Genomic DNA, 18,012 nt, shown 5'->3' with positions numbered 1-18,012 from the left:
GATTCACAATTTCGTCAAAAATAAGTTGAAATTGAAAACATTGGTGTTCACATGTGTATTTGTTTGATTTACAACTGCACAGGACCACCTCAAAGTCCAAAAATGGCATGGATAAATTATAAAAAATTCAAACTAATTTGGTTGGAGGCAAGTGATTCTCAGCAAGTGTAAATTACCTCACCTGTGCCAACGGGGCAAAAATAGCCATTAAACCAGCCATTCATCCAGTTGAGTTGAGATCTGGTGACTGAGACAGCAATGGCATATGGTTTACATAATTTTTATGCTCATCAAACCTAAATTAACTCAGGATCCCCACCTGTGTGGAAGCTCATGCTTTCAATATACTTTGTATCCCTCATTTACTCAAGTGTTTCCATTATTTTGGCAGTTACATGTATGATGTGATTAGTTGGTACGTAAAATACCTATCCAGGCATAAGATCTGGCATGCGTCAGCCCACGCCTGGGCAGAGGAGCGTGCCCTTTACCTGCACCAACAGCTCTCCTTGGATGAGGAGGAGACGTTCGGCATCGGTAAAGGACCTGGCATAAACCATTCAAACCTCTAAACAGGTATTCTGTTCTCTATGAACATAGCCTTGGTTAGTGCAAACCTTTATACTGTATATACGGTCTATGTCTATGGCATAACCATTAGAGTTTCCAATACTAAGGCTAAACATTTCAAATGGAAATATATTATAAGAAGACATACTTGTCATTTCTTATTTTATATTACCCTACAAAGCATAAGGTTTTATCTTGAATTAGATATAGCTGGTATGTTTGTGGCAAACAATTTAGCAAACAATGAGTTCTGTGAGGAGAAATGAACAGATATGTCCGACGTCGTCACAACATTTTAAACTCTTACAGAGGATCCATCACATACTTTAATCACCCAAAAGTACTGTTAAATATCACCTGCACGCCAGGTATATCTAAATATTAATGATTTTAGCATGACAAGGGGCTTAGAACTCAAGATGGGTCAATAGATTCCCATAGAATGTTTCCCCACAACACATTGTCTTGCTCTATTCTTATCAGTCAAGGACAGTGGATTACAGCAGCGCTACAATCAGGACCATGGCCTCATATGGGACTCCAGAGGAGATAATTAAACAACTTCGGATAATTCCTAATTAAGTTTGTCACGCACTCTCTTTATTTTTTTCTTAAGGGAGGATGAGAAAAGTTCCTGCAAGCCATGTTTTTTCAATTAGTGCACAGTGATTTAATCAGTCTTAGGCCGTTCCTTGTGGTTTGTCTTTAATGGCACCCATCTAGAGAAGCACACAGGCAAACTATGACTTATACGTTACATGACCAAAAGTATGCTCGTCGAACATCTCATTCCAAAATCATGGGCATTAATATGGAGTTGGTCCCCACTTCGCTGCTATAATAGGCTCCACTCTTCTGGGAAGGCTTTCCACTAGATATTTGAACATTGCTGCGGGGACGTGCTTTCATTCAGCCACTAGAGCATTAGTGAGGTCAGGCACTGATGTTGGGAAATTAGGCCTGGCTTGCAGTTGGCATTCCAATTCATCCCAAAGGTGTTCGATGGGGTTGAGGTCAAGGCTCTGTGCAGGCCAGTCAAGTTCTTCCACACTGATCTCTACAAACCATTTTTGTATGGCCCTCGCTTTGTGCACGACGGGGGCATTGTCATGCTGAAACAAGAAAGGGCCTTCCCCAAACTGTTAACACAAAGTTGGAAGCACAGAATCGTCTAGAATGTCATTATGTGCTGCAGCGTTAAGATTTCCCTTCGTTGGAACTAAGGGGCTCAGCCCGAAACATGAAAAACAGCGCCAAACCATTATTCCTCCTCCATCAAACTATGAATTGGGGCAGGTAGCGTTCTCCTGGCATCCGCCAAACCCAGATTTGTCCGTCGAACTGCCAGATGGTGAAGCGTGATTCATCACTCCAGAGAACGCATATCCAATGCTCCAGAGTCCAATGGCGGCGAGCTAGAAATGTTGTGAAATTATATATAAGGTTTTTATTTTTTTATTTCTCCTTTATTTATCCAGGTAGGCCAGTTGAGAAAAGTTCTAATTTACAACTGCAACCTGGCCAAGATAAAGCAAAGCAGTGCGACAAAAACAACAACACAGAGTTAAACATGGGATAAACAATAACACAATAGAAAAGTATACGTACAGTGTGTGAAAATGTAGTAAGATTAGGGAGGTAAGGCAATAAATAGGCCATAGAGGCAAAATAATTACAATTTAGCATTAACACTGGAGTGATAGATGTGCAGGTGATGATGTGCATGTAGAGATACTGTGGTGCCTAAGAGCAACCAAAAACAAAAAAACAATATGGAGATGAGGTAGTTGGGTGTGCTATTTACAGATGGGCTGTGTACTGGTACTCTCTGACAGCTGATGCTTAAAGTTAGAGAGGGAGATATAAGTCTCCAGCTTCGGTGATTTTTGGAATTCGTTCCAGTCATTGGCAGCAGAGAACTGGAAAGAAAGGCAGCCAAAGGAGTTGTTGGCTTGGGGATCACCAGTGAAATATGCGAATCAAATCAAATCAAATGTTATTTGTCACATACACATGGTTAGCAGATGTTAATGCGAGTGTAGCGAAATGATTGTGCTTCTGGTTCCAACCATGCAGTAATATCTAACAAGTAATCTAACCTAACAATTTCACAACAACTACCTTATACACACAAGTGTACAAGAATGAATAAGAATATGTACATAAAAATACATGAATGAGCAATGGCCGAACGGCATAGGCAAGATGCAGTAGATGGTATAGAGTACAGTATATACTTATGAGATGAGTAATGTAGGGTATGTAAACATTATATAAAGTGGCTAGTGATACATTTATTACATTAATTTTTTCATTATTAAAGTGGCTAGAGATGAGTCAGTCTGTTGGCAGCAGCCATTCAATGTTAGTGATGGCTGTTTAACAGTCTGATGGCCTTGAGATATAAGCTGTTTTTCAGTCTCTCGGTCCCCGCTTTGATGCACCTGTACTGACCTCGCCTTCTGGATGATAGCGGGGTGAACAGGCAGTGGCTCGGGTGGTTGTTGTCCTTGATGATCTTTTTGGCCTTCCTGTGACATCGGGTGGTGTAGGTGTCCTGTGAGGGCAGGTAGTTTGCCCCGGTGATGCGCCTTCTTCACCACGCTATCTGTGTGGGTGGACCATTTCAGTTTGTCCGTGATGTGTACGCCGAGGAACTAACTACTTAACTCCGCTACTGTCCTGTCGATGTGGATAGGGGGCTGCTCCCTCTCCTGTTTCCTGAAGTCCACGATCATCTCCTTTGTTTTGTTGACATTGAGTGTGAGGTTATTTTCGACACCACAATCCGAGGGCCCTCACCTCCTCCCTGTAGACTGTCTTGTCGTTGTTGGCAATCAAGCCTACCACTATAGTGTCGTCTGCAAACTTGATGATTGAGTTGGAGGCGTGCATGACCACGCAGTCATGGGTGAACAGGGAGTACAGGAGAGGGCTGAGAATGCACCCTTGTGGTGCCCCAGTGTTGAGGATCAGCGGGGTGGAGATGTTGTTACCTACCCTCACCACCTGGGGGCGGCCCGTCAGGAAGTCCAGGACCCAGTTTCACAGTGCGGGGTCGAGACCCAGGATCTCGAGCTTAATGACGAGTTTGGATGGTACTATGGTGTTAAATGCTGAGCTGTAGTCAATGAACAACATTCTTACATAGGTATTCCTCTTGTCCAGATGGGTTAGGGCAGTGTGCAGTGTGATTGCCATTGCATCGTCTGTGGACCTATTGGGGCGGTAAGCAAATTGGAGTGGGTCTAGGGTGTCAGGTAGGGTGGAGGTGAAATGGTCCTTGACTCTCTCTCAAAGCACTTCATGATGACGGAAGTGAGTGCTACAGGGCGATAGTCATTTAGCTCAGTTACCTTTGCTTTCTTGGGAACAAGAACAATGGTGGCCCTCTTGAAGCATGTGGGAACAGCAGACTGGGAAAAGGATTGATTGAATATGTCCGTAAACACACCAGCCAGCTGGTCTGCGCATGCTCTGAGGACGCGGCTGGGGATGCCGTCTGGGCCGGCAGCCTTGCGAGGGTTAACACGTTTAAATGTTTTACTCACATTGGCTGCAGTGAAGGAGAGCCCGCAGGTTTTGGTAGTGGGCCGTGTCAGTGGCACTGTATTGTCCTCAAAGCGAGCAAAGGAGTTGTTTAGCTTGTCTGGGAGCAAGACATCGTGGTCCGCGACGGGGCTGATTTTCCTTTTGTAGTCCGTGATTGACTGTAGATCCTGCCACATACCTCTCGTATCTGAGCCGTTGAATTGCGACTCTACTTTGTCTCTATACTGACGCTTAGCTTGTTTGAATGCCTTGCGTAGGGAATAGCTACACTGTTTGTATTCGGTCATGTTTCTGGTCACCTTGCCCTGATTAAAAGCAGTGGTTCGTGCTTTCAGTTTTGCGCGAATGCTGCCATCAATCCACGGTTTCTGGTTGGGGAAAGTTTTCATAGACGCTGTGGGTACACATCACCGATGCACTTGCTAATAAACTCACTCACCGAATCAGTGTATTCATCAATGTTATTGTCCGACGCTATGCGGAACATATCCCAGTCCACGTGATCGAAGCAATCTTGAAGCGTGGAATCCGATTGGTCGGACCAGCGTTGAACAGACCTGAGCATGGGCGCTTCCTGTTTTAGTTTCTGTCTATAGGCTGGGAGCAACAAAATGAAGTCGTGGTCAGATTTTCCGAAAGGATGATGGGGGAGGGCTTTATATGCGTCGTGGAAGTTAGAATAACAATGATCCAGCGTTTTGCCAGCCCGGGTCGTGCCTTCGATATGCGGATAAAATTTAGGGAGCCTTGTTTTCAGATTAGCCTTGTTAAAATCCCCAGCTACAATAAATGCAGCCTCGGGATATGTGGTTTCCAGTTTACACAGTTTACATAGAGTATACCTGCTGGAGCGCGTGATACAGGTGGGTGTTGCTATGGTAACCAGTGAGCTGAGAGAAAGCGGGGCTTTACCTAGCATAGGCTTATAAATGACCTGGAGCCAGTGGGTTTGGCGACGAAGCTTTCCAATCTTTGGGGATCTCAGACGATACGAAAGAGAGGTTGAACAAGCTAGTAATAGGGGTGGCCCTCTACTAACGGGATGAGGTCAATATCCTTCCAGGATACCCGGCTCAGGTCAAATAGAAAGACTTGCTCGCTTAAGTGTTTAAGGGAGCATTTGACAGTGATGAGGGGTGGTCGTTTGACCGCAGACCCATTACGGACTCAGGCAATGAGGCATTGATTGCTGAGATCATGGTTGAAGACAGCAGAGGTGTATTTAGAGGGCAAATTGGTCAGGATGATATCTATGAGGGTGCCCATGGTTACAGATTTAGGGTTGTACCTGGTAGGTTCCTTGATAATTTGTGTGAGATTGAGGGCGTCTAGCTTAGATTGTAGGATGGCTGGGGTGTTAAGCATATTCCAGTTTAGGTCACCTAACAGTACGAGCGCTGAAGATAGATGGGGGGCCAATCAATTCACATATGGTATCCAGGGTACAGCTGGGGGCTGAGGGGGGTCTATAACAAGCGGCAACGGTGAGAGACCTATTTCTTGAAAGGTGGATTTTTAAAAGTAGAAGCTCGAATTGTTTGGGCACAGACCTCGATAGTATGACAGAACTCTGCAGGCCATCGCTGCAGTAGATTACAACTCTGCCACCTTTGAAATATCTATCTTGTCGGAAAATGTTGTAGTTGGGGATGGAAATTTCAGAATTTTTGGTGAATTTTTGGTTCCTAAGTCAGGATTCAGACACGGCTAGGACATTAGGGTTGGCGGAGTGTGCTAAAGCAGTGAATTAAAAAAACTTAGGGAGGAGGCTTCTGATGTTAACATGTATGAAACCAAGGCTTTTACAGTTACAGAAGTCACAAATGAGAGCACATTGGGAATAGGTGTGGTGCTGGGTGCAACAGGACGTGGGTTAACCTCTACATCACCAGAGGAACAGAGGAGGAGTAGGATAAGGGTACGGCTAAAGGCTATAAGAACTGGTCGTCTAGTGCGCTGGGGACAGATTTCTGGGTGTGGTAGAATAGATTCAGGGAATAATTTACAGACAAGGGTATGGTAGAAGGTGAGTACAGTTGAGGTAAAGCTAGGCATTGAGTGACAATGAGAGTGGTTGCGTCTCTGGAGGCACCAGTTTAGCCAGGTGAAGTCTCCGCATGTGTGGAGGATGCGACAAAGAGCTATCTAAGGCATTTAGGGCGGGGCTGGGGGCTCTATAGTGAAATAAAACAATAATAACTAACCTAAACAGCAGTAGATAAGGCATATTGACATTAGGCAGAGAAATGAGTAGCCGAGTGATCATAGGGTCCAATGAGCAGCAAAAGGTGAGTCGCGGCCATTCGGTAGTCTCTGCTACGCTAGGCGAGCTGGAGACACAGCGATTAAGATAGCTAGAGGGCCGTGGCCAGCAAATGGATCTTCGGCGACATTGCAATGGAAAAGCCTGTTGAAACCACCTTGAACGATTACGCCGGCAGACCAGTCGTGATGGATCGGCGGGGCTCTGTGTCGGCAATAAAGGGTCCAGGCCAATTGGCAAAAGAGTTATTGTAGCCCAAGAATTAGCTGGTGGACCTTTTCGGCTAGCCGGGAGATGGGCTAGCTCAAGGATAACTGGTGTTGCTTCGGGACAGAGACGTTAGCCAGGAGTAGCCACTCGTATTGCAGCTAGCTAGCTGCGATGATCCGGTGTAAAGGTCCAGAGCTTGCGATAGGAATCCGGAGATGTGGTTGAGAAAAAGCAGTCCGATTTGCTCTGACTTGATATCACGCTGTGCAGACTGGCAGGTATTTACCGAGCTAAGGCTGGCTGGTGTCCGAGTTAACGGTGAAGACCGCTAGCAGTGGCTAACTGACTACTAACTCGTAGCTAGTTAGCTGGCTAGCTTCTGATGGGGGTTCCGGTTCTAAAGTATAAAATAGCAGATCTGTACCACATTGGGTGAGGCGGGTTGCAGGAGACTATATTCAGTCCGTAGAGGAAAGTGAGATTAAAATATATACGAAAAAACTAGGAAAACTATTATTTACACGGGACAAGACGGGACAAGACAAAACAGACATCCAACTGCATCTTGGAATTTTTTTATGTGGTGATGATGATTAATTCTCTCCCAAGCCTTTGTCTTGTACATGTGTCATTGATCTTTGTATGTCTCACTGTGCCTCTCAGCTCCTTATATCAGTAAAATTACCCTACTAACTCTCTCCCTTTCTTTCTTTCCTCCCTCTCTCCATCTTTTCCCCCCTTCCTGCATTCTGTAGATGTGTCAGTGAGCCTGCTGTCCCTGGTGGTGACAGCCTGTGGCCTGGCCCTGTTCGGGGTCTCAATCTTTGTCTCCTGGAAGCTCTGCTGGATCCCATGGAGGGAGCGTGGCCCCTCCCCCAGCATCAAGGAGCCCACCCGTGGGCACCACAATTCCCCCATGGCACCTTTACAACCCTATGTCCCATCCAGGGAGTCAGTCTACACAGCCGTCGACCCCCTTGTCCCCACCCTCGACCGCCGTGAGTCCCATCGCTGCTCCATTGTCCCTGTGGCATCTGGGACCGTGACGGGGCCGGTGACCCCCGTATCACCGCCCCCCATAGCGGTGATCATCCCCATCCCAGAGGCGGCCATGAAGATTAGCCACACGTCTCCAGACATCCCCCTAGAGTCCCAGAGTAAAGGCCGCGAGAACGGGGTCCACACCAACCCTCGTACGCAGAGGCAGACTACTGAGCCCTCACCCTCCGTCCGGTCAATGTCTATACACACAGAGATTGGGTGAGTACTATATCACAGTCCTCTACTATGATGAAGTCACTATTGTGCTATGTACTGTGCTTGTATACTGTAGTACCTACTATACCAAGCTCCCTTACAATATAAGACTGCTACTAAGACTGCTACTTTGCTTTCATAATACATAGTATTTAATTAGTTCACCACAATGGTTATCACAGTAGGAGTAAAGCTTTCAATACAGTACACTGTCAGTCCATGAGTACCACAGTCCACCAGGATTGGGGTTGATTCCACAAATGTATTATAAATTCAATTTAATTTAATTCAAATTCCAGGTCAATCTTTCAATTCAGAGATAATTCCATTCCTCTGAATTCCAATGTAAGGTTTAAATTCCAAGAATTCCACAAATTCAAATTCAAATTAAATTCCTTCAGGCTTTCAGGCTGATCATGTCACCGTTCAGACAGCCTACCTATACTGGAAATATAGGATTACAGGTTAAAATTATTACAAATAAAATCTACAGTAAATGTGTTATACTATTTGTGATCATTCCTTTTTAACTGGGTAATGTAAAAATATTGAATTCCAATTAAACTCCAAAGATTAAATTTCCTTTACAATTACAATTCCATTCAAATTAAACAAGTACAGTCTAATTCCAATTCCATAATTTGAAGATTTTTTAAATTTCAATGTAATTCAATGTCAATTCTCCACCATGAGTGAATTTATGAATATAATTGGAATTTCTAAATAAATTAATATTTACCCCAACCCTACTGTACAAATATTTATACTTTCCTTCTGAAGTAAAGATATTATAATTGGTTCGTGACTTTGGTTTGCACAATATTTTCCACGAGTAAAATACACCCCGACAGCCCATTCATTCATTTGAAAAAAAATTCTCCAGATTCTTAATTTCACTTTCAGAACATTGTAAACTTCATCCACACTTAGGTAGAAACCATGACTCACTCCGGAACTGCAATCTGGGAGGTATTCCATTGATATTCCCGTAGACAGCCATTTCAATGACTGGTGAGCTCAACAACAACAAAAATCCGGATGGATTCTCCTCAGGTTTTCACCTGCCATATCAGTTATGTTATACTCACAGACATTATTGTAACAGTTTTGGAAACTTTAGAGTGTTTTCTATCCAATACTACCAATTATATGCATATCCTAGCTTCTGGGCCTGAGTAACAGGCAGTTTACTTTGGGCACTTCAGTCATCCAAACTTCCGAATACTGCCCCCTATCCCGAATAACTTTTAAAGCCCTGTGTGACACAAAAGAGGCAGTTGGGAAGTTCTAGCATTAACAAGGTTTAGAACATTGAACAGAAGCTCAGACATAGCAACCCAGCAGCTGTAGGGCAGCTATCCCACTGAGTCTTGTGGAGTCAGAAAACAATGTTCTGTGAGTAATTCTAACCCAAGACACTCTTTTTATCAATGAGTTTCACTTTAGCTGTTGGTAATTTGTTTGTGTTTGAAGGAAAGTCTATCCACTGCTCAGCACGTAACACTTACCCACAACTCATCCCTCTTGAAAAACCGAGTAGAGTGAATTTGTTATTTTTGTCGATTGTTGCTTGAGCCGTAATGTTCATATTTACATAAATCCTTCATCTATATTATTCAGGTACTCTGTTGTTGTATCAAATACACATTTTCTGTCTCTCTGTGTGTGTCCTCTCACCTATGCTGACAATGGTAATGTGTCTCTTTCTGTCTGTTCTCTGCACAGGTCTAACTCTATTCGTAGATTATCCGTAAACAGGTCCAACCCGGACTTTAACGTGGCCCAGTTCCAGAGACAGGACTCCCTGACTGGGATGGGACTGAGTCTGGGCCGTCTCAAACCAGAGCTTTATAAGCAGCGCTCCTTGGAAGGGGATGAAGGCGGCCGGCGGGGCGGAGGCTGTGGACGCCTACACTTCATTCTCAAGTTCGACTGTGACCTGGAGCAACTAATCGTCAAGATCCACAAGGCGCAGGATCTCCCCGCCAAGGACTTATTGGGCACCTCGGACCCCTATGTCAAGATCTACCTACTACCGGACCGGCAGACCAAGCACCAGACCAAGGTTCACCGCAAGACACTCAACCCCGTGTTCGATGAGGTATTCCTGTTCCCCGTGGAGTACGCTGAGCTGCCGACGCGCAAGCTGCACTTCAGTGTTTATGACTTTGATCGCTTCTCGCGCCACGATATCATCGGCCAGGTGGTGGTGGACAACTTCCTTGATCTGGTGGACTTCCCTGCAGAGACAAAGCTTTGCCGGGACATCCAGTATGTCTCCACGGTCAGTCAACACATCCTGTTTGATCACTTCCTGTTTCCAGCTTTTAGGGGAATGTTTGTTCTGCTTGAACCCTGTTAGATTTACGAAGATAAATGGTAAATTATAACTATAGCAGGATATTAATTTCAGATTAGCCATTTTTTACAGTACTGTCCTCTGGTTGAATGCCTCATATACATTTTTTCAAGATGAGCCACAGTAAGCTGTCAGTGAGTCACTTCATCTGAAACAGAGACAATAAGCTATATTTTCGGCTGGCGTTAAGGCGGCCCTAGTGTCAAACCTGCGTTAGTTTGCAATTTTTTCATGTAAAAACTGGAGCACAGCATTTTCCAGCCCTAACGCCGCGTTCGGCAATTTACCTGTCTTATACTAGCTCACTTGTGCTCCGATGAGAGGAGTGGAAATATTTTAGGTGTGTCCTTAAAAACATGATACAAAGTGCTCATTTCAGGCAGCACTGCAGTAACGCGGTTGGTTATGGCATGAATTTTGACAGCAGAAACGCAGCCTATCCAGCTGTGACAGACAAGAGTAACCTAATGTGCTTTTGGTGCCTGCATATACTTCGTATTTAGAAACAGAAAAAAACATTAATATATATATAGTATATACTGTATATATAGATTTGTTTCATTTTATTTGGTTAGAAACCAAACATAGCCCCACCTCGTCTCAAACAAGGCTTTTTGTAGTCCTGCCCAATGCAATTGCGAAGTAGTCAAGACTCGATAAAGGGTTTGGCTCCTGAGACCGCTTGGAAATAAATCTTCATTACTATAGCTTTATTAAAATATGAAGTTTGAGAGGAGTAAAACAGTGAGCTGACATTTCCTTTTTATCTATGCATTGTAGGCAAGTCCACATTATGTTAGCCATGCAGGTCCCGTTTGGACGTGTTTAAAAACAATGAATCATGATGTAGGCTGTGTCAATGCCCATCATGAATAGAGAGATGAGAACCTTGGTGAATACCGGTGAACCTTGTATTCAGAAGTTATCTGTACCTGAAACAATTGCTTGTTTTCCGTTTCATATGTTCAAAACCCAACCCCTCCCTTAGGCCTACTATAAGGCTGGTTCAAATGCCATGTCTTTTTTTCCTGGAGATTTTGCATTTATTTATTGTTGTTGTTTAAAAAAAACTGATTGCTGGTTTTTCGTTTCATTTTATTACAACCAATCTTATTAGAATGATTCACCTGCATGGTTTAATGGTTACAATGTCGTGGCGCGCCTGCAATGCAACTTCTGGAGATGTGTGAATGGGACCTGATCTGTAAGATGGTTCCGATTATGTTCATAAAACATATACTGCTCCCAAATCGGCCTAACAGTGAATGGACATTCTCCCTTTCTCTTTATATTGGATCTTTGTCCAGCTACTGTGAAAAGTTACGATGTTCCGGAAAACCCTCCATAGTCTGCATTGTTTTAATGGTATATGGCCATGGGGAGAAATGATGGTGCCTGTAAGTGTGACACAGCCTATTTAAAACAAGTTGTTATTTCATTTTGTTTAGAATTTGATTATAATTATTTGTTTTATTTTTAGGCCTTTTCAAAAATTCATTTAATCTTGCTTATTGACAAAATGTGGCATGTCCCTGGTCAGCCATAAACCTATTATGACCACGCTGGGCCAATTGTCACCACAAGGGACAGCAGGCTCACTGACACATCTACAGAATGCAGGAAGGGGGGGAAAGATGGAGAGAGGGAGGAAAGAAAGAAAGGGAGAGAGTTAGTAGGGTAATTTTACTGATATAAGGAGCTGAGAGGCACAGTGAGACAAACAAAGATCAATGACACATGTACAAGACAAAGGCTTGGGAGAGAATTAATCATCATCACCACATAAAAAATTCCAAGATGCAGTTGGATGTCTGTTTTGTCTTGTCCCGTCTTGTCCCGTGTAAACCTAGCCCCTATATCATTGTGAATGCTTTTGAAACCAAGCAATTTCTTAGAACAATGTGGACTGCAAATGGCTTCAAGTTAACGTGTTTAGCAAAGATAGGTCTACATTTTGTTATTTCGTTTCTGTAAGCCAAGCTATAACGGACTAACATTGGTATTGGAGTTGATTCCAAGGCAATACGTAAAATACAGTAAATACACAACTTGAAGCAACCACATATTTCACCAGGGAGCACGTTCTGATTGGCCAGTGAGCGGCCAAGCCTTTGAAGCTCCAAGTCTGTACTGTTATAAACTGTATAAAATAAACGTTTTTGTGAAAAATTACAATAAGCCTAGGATCGTGTTGCCAGTCACATATAGTAGACTATCTATGGTAATGTGCAAGGTAATGATGGAGTATATGTTCCAGGGCCGTGCACAGAACAGACCTTTGGTGGTGCAGGTGCTCAAAGTGAAAAAAGGCCACCCCCTCTCCCCAACATAAAACTAAAAATGTACAGCAATGAACTGTCACACTCAAAGTGGCAGAAATGCGGGGGAGGGGACTTTTTTCAAGATTCTTAAGTTTATGAGAAATGATCTAATTTGGATAGGCAATTCATTATATTTACAGTTACAATTGTATTTTTAATTAACCTTCATTTAACTATGCAAGTCAGTTAAGAACAAATTCTTATTTACAATGACTTCCTAGCCTGGCCAAACCCTAACCTGGACCACGCTGGGCCAATTCTGCGCTGCCCTATGGGACTCCCAATCACAGCCACTTGTGATACAGCCAGGAATCGAACCAGGGTCTGTAGTGAAGCCTCTAGCACTGAGATGCAGTGCCTTAGACCGGTGCGCCACATGGGAGAAGAGACAAAAAAATGAATAGGAAAAGAGACAAAAAATAAAAAGTAATTTGTTAAAAAAAAACACCAAATGGGCAGGTGCCCCAGCACCCCTAGGGCTCTATCTATCTCATCTCTCAGTAGTGAAGCATTGTCTCCTTCAGGAAGGTAACTCATAATCACTTTCTCTGCATTGTTCCATCAAGTGGACCCTGGTGAAGGACACAGAGGCATTTCCATTAGTATTAGCATTACGCACTAATCTTCCCAATTCACCTCATCTCAGCTCCTTTCCACCAGGTCCTAACCTCATTCTGCAGAGCTAAATGGGACCATGGTGATGATGCCTGAGGTCATCAGGAATGAGTGCTCATCACGGTGCCATGCAAATTAGACAACTGACAGCACTGTGTGTGTTTGTGTGATGTTAAATTCAGTGTGTGTGTGTGTGTGTGTGTGTGTGTGTGTGTGTGTGTGTGTGTGTGTGTGTGTGTGTGTGTGTGTGTGTGTGTGTGTGTGTGTGTGTGTGTGTGTGTGTGTGTGTGTGTGTGTGTGTGTGTGTGTGTGTGTGTGTGTGTGTGTGAGTGAGTGAGTGTAAAAATACACTACCATTAAAAGCAGCCAGGCATATGTGGGAACTCCTTCAAGACTGTTGGAAATGCATTCCAGGTTAAGCTGGTTGAGAGAGTGTGCAAAGCTGTCATTAAGTGAAAGGGTGGCTACTTTGAAGAATCTCAAATATAAAATATATTTTGATTTGTTTAACACTTTTTGGTTACTATGTGATTCCATATGTGTTATTTCATAATATTTATGTCTTCACTATTATTCTACAATGTAGAAAAGAGTAAAAATAAAGAAAAACCCTGGAATGAGTAGGTGTATCCAAACTTTTGAATGGTACTGTGTGTCTGTCAATCTTAGGGCTGGCACAATTACAATTACTGTATAACCTTGTAACCGACAGTTATGGATGAAGACCGTCATGAAAAGAAAATAACTGTCATAATCGTTTAAGAATAATTTTTTTACGGGACAGGACGGCCGGGCGTTTGTGCAGTTGAATCAATATCTGCTGTAACATGGACTCTACAACGTGAAGAAATATTGTTGCTCCTTGCTGAAACAAGCAAGGTGTTGTAGCAGACAATCGCAGGTAGGCCCTGTCTTCAGTGATTGCATTGATTGACAAGCGCCTTTCTCAGTGTGTGAGAGTGAGCTACAGTAGCTGTGATGTGACCATTGATCCTGTCTGTGTTTTTCATGTCATATGGAACTGGCATTTATCAGAGCTCTGCCCTCCCATTGATTATAAAATACGATTCATATTATTCCAGGGAGGTCAGTGCTGAATCAATGAGGCGTAGCTGATGAAGAGAACACCCTCACACACACTGATATATGATGACATTTGTCACAGATGATTTAACACCCACTCAGAGCATTCCTGTACGCACAGGTTTGCGATACAGTCACAGAGCAAGGACAGCATGCAAATGTTGAGTTATGAATAATTCATGAGCTGGTTATTCTGTCCTCTGTGTTGGGGTGCAGGTGATTCTGTACCTTTAATAGTGATACAAGTCTTTGTAGTTTGTCTGAACAGCAACCATTTTGACTTTCATGAGTTTGGAACCCAGGTGACCTGACTCTAGGTGACTCATTATTCCTTCAGGATGACTGTGTTAGAGCCCTGTGCCCTGTTGCCTGGAGAATAATAGGTATAGGTAATGACCTGTCCTTCCCTTCAACCCATATCAATGGAACTTAAAGGCACATAGACCAGGGGTGGTCAATCCTACTCTGGCCCTGGCTGTAGACTTTTGTTCCAGCTAATGTGGCTGGTTGCATAGTGTAAGTCAGGGCTGGCCAGCCCTACTCCTGCGAAGCTACATAGAGGGTGTGCAGACTTTTCCAGCACTGATTCAACCAATGCCCTGCTGATTGGTACAATCCTGTGTTAGTGCTGGGCTACATTCAAATAGGGATTTTTTTTATTGAGGCCCTTGGATTTTGGATGTAAAGGTTGGGCTTCAGAGTGTACTCAGTGGTAATTATCTGAATGCAGTCCCTCTGCTGCCTTGTTAAAACCTGTCTGGACTCCCCATCCCGGATCCGGGATATTTGTCATCAGAAACGCTGACTAGCATAGCCTAGCCTAGCGCGAACGGTATATAATAAAATATAATTTCATGAAATCACAAGTGCAATATTTTAAAACACACCTTAGCCTTTTGTTAATCCATCTCTCGTCTCAGATTTTGAAATTATGCTTTACAGCGCAAGCAATACTTGCATTTGTGTAAATTTATCGATCACTCGACAAAACAATAAGAACACCTAGCGTCAGGTAACTTGGTCACGAAAATCAGAAAAGCAATCAAATTAATCGTTTACCTTTGATGATCTTTGGATGGTTTCACTCACGGGACTCCCAGTTAGACAGCAAATGTTCCTTTTGTTCCATAAAGATATTTTTTATATCCAAATACCTCCGTTTGTTTGGTGCGTTATGCCCAGGAATCCACCGGAAAGAGCGTTTGCGACAACGCCGGAAAAAAATCCAAATTATATCCATAATGTCCACAGAAACATGTCAAACGTTGTTTATAATCCATCTTCAGGGTGTTTTTCAAATATCTATTCGATAATATATCAACCGGGACAGTTGGCTTTTCACTAGGACCGAGAGAAACAATGGCCGCCTTTCACTTTTGCGCAAAAATCACTCGGAGAGCCCCCACCTATCCACTTACGCAATGTGGTCGTTCACGCTCATCCTTCAAAATAAAAGCCTGAAACTATGTCTAAAGGCTGTTAACACCTTAGGGAAGACATAGAAAAAGAAGTCTGGTTGATATCCCTTTATATGGGCAATAGGGATGCATGGGAACAGAGAGGTCTCAAGAATAGGGCCACTTCCTGGTTGGATTTTCCTCAGGTTTTAGCCTGCAATATCAGTTCTGTTTAACTCACAGACAACATTTTTACAGTTTTGGAAACTTCAGAGTGTTTTCTGTCCTAATCTGACTATCTTATGCATATTCTAGTTTCGGGGCTGAGAAATAGGCAGTTTCAAATGGGTACGCCTTTTTAGCCAAAAGCGAAAACTGCGCCCCCTAGTCTTAAGAAGTTTTAACATCAGCCGTCCTCTCCTCTCCCCTCTCCTACTCTGCTCTCTCTCTTCACTGCTCTCCTCTCCCCTCTCCTACACTGTTCTCTCTCTTCACTGCTCTCCTCTCCCCTCTCCTACTCTGCTCTCTCTCTTCACTGCTCTACTCTCCTCTGCCCTCTCCTCTCCTCCTCTCTCTCTCTTCACTGCTCTACTTTCCTCTCCCCTCTCTCTTTTCACTGCTCTACTTTCCTCTCCTCCTCTGCTCTCTCTCTTCAGTGCTCTATTTTCCTCTCCCCTCTCCTCCTCTGCTCTCTCTCTCTTCACTGCTCTGTTCTCCTCTCCCCTCTCCTCCTCTGCTTTCTCTTCACTGCTCTACTCTCCTATTCCCTCCTCTGCCATTTATTATTCTCACATAATTGGTTCTCTAACATATTGACCACATGTGCGTGTCTGTCTGACTGTCTCAGTGTGGTTTAATTGGATGCTCTGTGACAACTGAACCCTACCTCCATCCCCTCACCTCCTCTTCCCCCTCTCTCTCACCTCCCTCCTCCCCTCAGCTCTGCCTCCTCTCTCTCACCTCCCTCTTCACCTCAGCTCTGCCTCCTCCGCCTCCACCTCACCTGTCTGGTAATCAGGCAATCGGTTCTCTCTCTCTCTGGGTGATGACAGTGAGATGCCGCTGTACCCACCATCTCTGATGAGCTCTAATATAATCTGCATGCTAATGTTAGACTAATTAATAATATGAATACACTCTAAGAAAAAAACAGTTCTACCTGGAACCAAACATTTTTTTACTAGGAGTGTACAGTGGGACACAATGAGGGTGGTAGTAGGCTGGGCAGAGAAATAAAAGTATATAGTGGAGGGCAGACTCAGTCTAGGTAGTAATTAATAAATCGCCACTCATATTGGGTCTTTGATAAGTTTAATTAGACTTTCAAATGTCTTTGCCACTTTGATCGAGCCGTTATTTAGGAAGATGACCTAAATAATGTACCAGTGAGGGGTTGTCTGGTAACATGGCTCATTAGCTCTGAGTGTATCTATATTTGGGAAGGACAAAAATATCAGTCTCAAGCCCATGGTATTTCATTTAACCACAGGCATTTGGATGTTGGTATTTGGATGTGTGTGTGTGTGTGTGTGTGTGTGTGTGTGTGTGTGTGTGTGTGTGTGTGTGTGTGTGTGTGTGTGTGTGTGTGTGTGTGTGTGTGTGTGTGTGTGTGTGTGTGTGTGTGTGTGTATGCATATGACACGTGCTTCTGTGGATGTTTATGTTTGCATACACATAGCAGGATGGAGGGCTTCATTTCAGAGGGGAGTGACCTACATCTCGGCTGTTAGTGAGAGGGAGGCAGCTTTGACAGGTTGACACAGAGATGGTGATGGCATCCATTAATTACTAAAGCCTGTCTAGGGCTGGACCAGGCCTCCCACTAAGTCTGGAGCCCCAGCAACAACAGAGAACAGCCCTAACCAAGACCATGACCAAGAAATCATACATCCCTCATGACTAAGACCAGGAGTTTACCTGACCATGTAACCTGACCAGGTGTAAGGCCTGGGTGTCGGAGTGTGAAGTCAAAGTGCAGGAAACAGCAGGTGCAAATACAAATGTTCTTTAATGAACACGGACAAACTAGGCCACCCTACTAACACACTGGGTGTACTTCTTAACCAACCCCAGACACGGGGGAAACGAACACAGTCCAGTAAACACGTAGCACAAAACCAACACCACTACTTACAAACAAACAATCCCGCACAAAGAAACGTGCGGGCCGGCTGACTAATAAGCCCAACTAATTAACCCTAATACAAAACAGGTGCACCCATTAAACACATAGGGAGGGGGAGAAAAGGATCAGTGGCAGCTAATAGGCCAGTGACGACGACCGCCGAACGCCACCCGAACGGGAAGGAGAGCCTGCCTCGGTCGAAGTCGTGACACCAGGAACTACTCTGGGCCTAATTATAGCCTGTAAGTTATACATTTATA

The 18,012-nt window shown here is 43.9% G+C and overlaps 1 protein-coding gene across 1 annotated transcript in view; it reads left to right on the top strand.

Annotated features, from left to right (window-relative positions):
• The first annotated feature begins 395 nt into the window (after positions 1-395).
• The window catches only part of LOC139563171 (synaptotagmin-9-like), a 29,419-nt gene continuing 11,802 nt past the window's right edge, over positions 396-18,012 (top strand). Inside the window, exons 1-3 of the mRNA XM_071381509.1 lie at positions 396-537; positions 7,351-7,855; positions 9,578-10,136. Coding sequence (XP_071237610.1) covers positions 396-537; positions 7,351-7,855; positions 9,578-10,136 — 1,206 coding nt within the window. The remainder of the gene's footprint in view (positions 538-7,350; positions 7,856-9,577; positions 10,137-18,012) is intronic.

Source organism: Salvelinus alpinus, chromosome 33, assembly GCF_045679555.1.
Source record: "Salvelinus alpinus chromosome 33, SLU_Salpinus.1, whole genome shotgun sequence".
Lineage (NCBI taxonomy): Eukaryota > Metazoa > Chordata > Actinopteri > Salmoniformes > Salmonidae > Salvelinus > Salvelinus alpinus.
This window is presented reverse-complemented; position numbering and strand designations above follow the sequence as displayed.